At 59.3% G+C, this 3,353-nt stretch overlaps 4 protein-coding genes across 4 annotated transcripts, besides 1 other annotated feature; all 4 read left to right on the top strand.

Moving 5' to 3' along the window:
• Position 1: 1 nt before the first annotated feature.
• Positions 2-574, top strand: TraAM80_09851 (uncharacterized protein; the record flags this gene model as incomplete). Its single annotated transcript, XM_029386510.1, has 1 exon — positions 2-574. A coding segment is annotated over one exon (573 nt), but the record flags the coding sequence as incomplete, so codon positions are not given.
• Positions 575-776: 202 nt separating this feature from the next.
• Positions 777-839: a microsatellite.
• Positions 840-1,330: 491 nt separating this feature from the next.
• On the top strand, positions 1,331-1,837 carry TraAM80_09852 (uncharacterized protein; the record flags this gene model as incomplete). The annotated part of the gene is made up of 1 exon (XM_029386511.1): positions 1,331-1,837. The coding sequence occupies one exon, from the start codon at positions 1,331-1,333 to the stop codon at positions 1,835-1,837; it is 507 nt and encodes a 168-aa protein (XP_029233669.1).
• A 191-nt stretch (positions 1,838-2,028) lies between these two features.
• On the top strand, positions 2,029-2,397 carry TraAM80_09853 (putative trans-sialidase; the record flags this gene model as incomplete). Its single annotated transcript, XM_029386512.1, has 1 exon — positions 2,029-2,397. The coding sequence occupies one exon, from the start codon at positions 2,029-2,031 to the stop codon at positions 2,395-2,397; it is 369 nt and encodes a 122-aa protein (XP_029233670.1).
• A 242-nt stretch (positions 2,398-2,639) lies between these two features.
• Positions 2,640-3,158, top strand: TraAM80_09854 (uncharacterized protein; the record flags this gene model as incomplete). Its single annotated transcript, XM_029386513.1, has 1 exon — positions 2,640-3,158. The coding sequence occupies one exon, from the start codon at positions 2,640-2,642 to the stop codon at positions 3,156-3,158; it is 519 nt and encodes a 172-aa protein (XP_029233671.1).
• Positions 3,159-3,353: the final 195 nt, after the last annotated feature.

Genomic DNA, 3,353 nt, shown 5'->3' on the forward strand with positions numbered 1-3,353 from the left:
CAATACAAGCCAGGAACGCAACTCAACCAGCATGCGTCGTAAGCCCGCTGCCTCGCCCTCAACGCATCAGTCGCGCAATACAAGCCAGGAACGCAACTCAACCAGCAAACGTCGTAAGCCCCGTGACTCGCCCTCAACGCATCAGTCGCGCAATGCAAGCCAGGAACGCAACCCAACCAGCATGCGTGGTGAGTCCGGTGCCTCGCCCTCAACGTATCAGTCGCGCAATACCAACCCGGAACGCAACTCAACCAGCATGCGTGGTGAGTCCGGTGCCTCGCCCTCAACGCATCAGTCGCGCAATACAAGCCAGGAACGCAACTCAACCGGCATGCGTGGTGAGTCCAGTGCCTCGCCCTCAACGTATCAGTCGCGCAATACCAACCCGGAACGCAACTCAACCGGCATGCGTGGTGAGGTTACTCCGAACCCGTATGGAAAAAGCAGCGTTGGAGGCAATTGGAATCACGGGGGGAATGAATTCGGAATCGGTGACACTTCAGTTGCGGCTGCTGGCCTCAGTTACCTTGCGGTTCTCGCCGTGACCATCGCCGTGGCGATAGCGCCTCTCTGAGCAGCAGCAGCAGCGGCTGGGCACAAAAAAGTGCGGTGGTGCAATAATATAAATATATTTGTGGCCTGTGGAGCCACGCACTCAATATATAAATCGCGGTTATAATGCAATGCACACATAAACTGCGCCTTGGCGCTCCTTCTTTAAATCAACTGCTACTCTCGCTCTGTACTGCCACCATTCCCGCGAAGGAATGGAACTAGTTTTTGTTTTATATTGTGTTTCTGTTTGTTTTTGTTTTATATTGTTTTTCTTTTTGTTTTTGGTGGGAGACCTTTCTTTCTTTCTGGACTGCGCTCAAGGGGAAGAAGGAGAGCATGTGTGTGTGTGCTGGTCGTCCCACTTGCTGCTGCGCGTCCCACTGCTCGGTGTACGTGCCCACGCTTTGGCTTCACTTTACAGGGTTTGTGTTTTGTGTTTTTATATTTGTTTGTTTTTTTTGTCGACTGCGCCCATTCCTCGCGCTGCGTGTGTGTTCTTACAATGAATTTCTCTTTCTGCGCCTAGCTGCCATTCGTGTTGATTTGCCGTTTCATTGCATCTTGGAGTCCTTCCTTTTCTTATTGCTTGTTTTTTTTGTCCGTGCATATCCTCTGCATGTGTAGGAGCTAACACACACACACACACCATGTTGCTCACGCTGTGGAGCGGTGTGAACCTTTGAGGACGCGTGAGGGCACGAGTGTTCTGGTGGCGGCGGCCCTCGCCAACGTGCTCATGGCGCTCAAGCCGTGATGGTTTGGCCGCGAGAACGGGATGGAGGAGGTGTTGCTGCAATTTAGGTCCGTGCGGCCGCTACCCCGCGCTGTAGACAGAGGAGGGCTGCGTCTTCGAGTCCGTCGCCATCCTGTGGCACATCGCGCGTCTCGATCCGGGCGGCGGCTTCCTGCAAGGCTGAACACTGCCAGAGAGCGGACGGGTGGAGTTGCAGGCAGCTCCTCTGGGTCGGCTGGCCGACCGGGTTGCAGTGCGGTGGTGGTGCAGTGCCCGGTGCCGGGGGATGCGAGTTGCCCGCGCTGCCGTTGGTATGCCAGGGTTGGGGCGGGCATTGTTCCACCAGAGCGGGTATCCGCGGCTTCGGCGGTTCGTTGGGGTGAGGCGTGGCCTCGGGCCGTTCCGCTGCACGCGCAGACCCGACACTGTCCCTCTGTGTCTCGCAGGGTGCAGTGGAGTGGTTGGAGCGTGTTCCGGCTGAAAGGACTGGCGCTGGCACCGGGGCGCGGCGGACTTGTGCTCCCTGCACGAGGCGCGTTTCTTGTCTGAGGAATGGGGTGGCTTCCCTTTTCCTTCGGCGGCTGGCTGACGGGCTTCGCTTCGCCACCGCAACGAGGCTGTGGTCTTTGAGTATTTGTCGGGGGCGGCGTTGGGGCCACACACCGGCGCAGGGAGGAAAGCGGCAAGGCGCCGAAGGCTGCTGCAGCGTCACGGCTTCAGTGCTTTGCTGTACGCAAAGGATGATAACTTGTTTGCCGTGTGCGAGAGAAGGGACAGTGAGACAAGCAGCCTTCTTCTTGTGCCCCTCACCGAGCAGCTGCAGCGGGCCACAAGGCTGGGCGGTCTGCAGCTCTCCCGTGCCTGCGGATGGGTTGGTTGGCTTTTTGTCCGGCGCTGGGAATGCCACCCAATGGGCCGGTGATTACCGTTGGATGAACGCTGCGGTGAGTGGCGCGACAAGGATTGCCGACGGCTTTAATCTGACAGGGTCCGCGTTGCGGATTGTGTGGCCAGTGATTGAGCGGGCGGGGGCGCCGGCGTACAGCTCTGCTTTGCTGGGCGTGAGCGTGAGCGTGGGCCGGCACGTGCAGGAGCTGAGCCCGAGCTAGGATGGGATGAAGCGCTGGCGGACAGGCGGCAGGGGAGGCGTGAGTGCGGCAGCGCCGCCGTGTAGGGAGGGGGCGGCGTGCCAGGTGGCACTGGCGGTCTGGGACGCCAGCGGCAGCGCCTACGTTGACGGCGAGAGGGTGGGGCCGCTGGGGGGGCACTCTCGTGCCTGCGTCGGTTCCCGGCAGCACGACGGACGCGGGCGATGGGGCGGCCGCCGAAGAAATACTGCTGCCGCCGCAGGATGAGTTGGCGCACGTACTTTTTGGGGGGCGGCGAAGCCGGTGCGGGGTGGGGTGGGGTGGGGTGGGGGGGGGCAGGGAACGACGTGACGCTGACGAACGTTTTTCTGTACAGCCGGCTGCTGGACGCCACGGAGCTGAAGGCGCTCGTCGAGGAGAAGCTCGCCCCTCCGGTGACGACAGAAGCGCCGTCGACCACGGCCCCTCCGCAGGTCACGCGCGGCAGCTCCGTGCATGGGTGTGTGGCTGCCTGTTTCTCTTCTGAGCGGAAGGGAACAACAGGGAAGGAGGTGGACCCGCGCTGGAAACCGCGCCAACTTCTTTTTGCTCGTGATTTTCTTTGTTTTGGGAGCCCCGTTTTCCTTCTTTTTTTTTTGCTTTTTTGCTGTGCACACACCCTCCCGTTGGGAGGCGGGCTCCTCCTCCACACACGCCGAAGAGGGCCGCCGCGCTGCAGCGATGAGGCGTCCACCAGGCGGGGCAGCACCGCTGCGCAGAAGGCCCCCATTAAATGCAACTGACTGAGTGGGCATGCGGTGGACCACAATGAGGAGAAGCAAAAAAGAATTTTCTTATTCTTCTGGGCAAAAAAAAATATGCGCGTACAGACGTTTTTTTTTATTGCAGCCGCACGCTGCTGCACGCCAGCCTGCTACTATTTTTTATTTTGCGGAGAAAACATCATGGAGGACGACAATTGTTTTTTGGGGTTTGTG

This window comes from Trypanosoma rangeli (genome assembly GCF_003719475.1).
Source record: "Trypanosoma rangeli strain AM80 chromosome Unknown Tra_15.4_contig_00700, whole genome shotgun sequence".
Lineage (NCBI taxonomy): Eukaryota > Euglenozoa > Kinetoplastea > Trypanosomatida > Trypanosomatidae > Trypanosoma > Trypanosoma rangeli.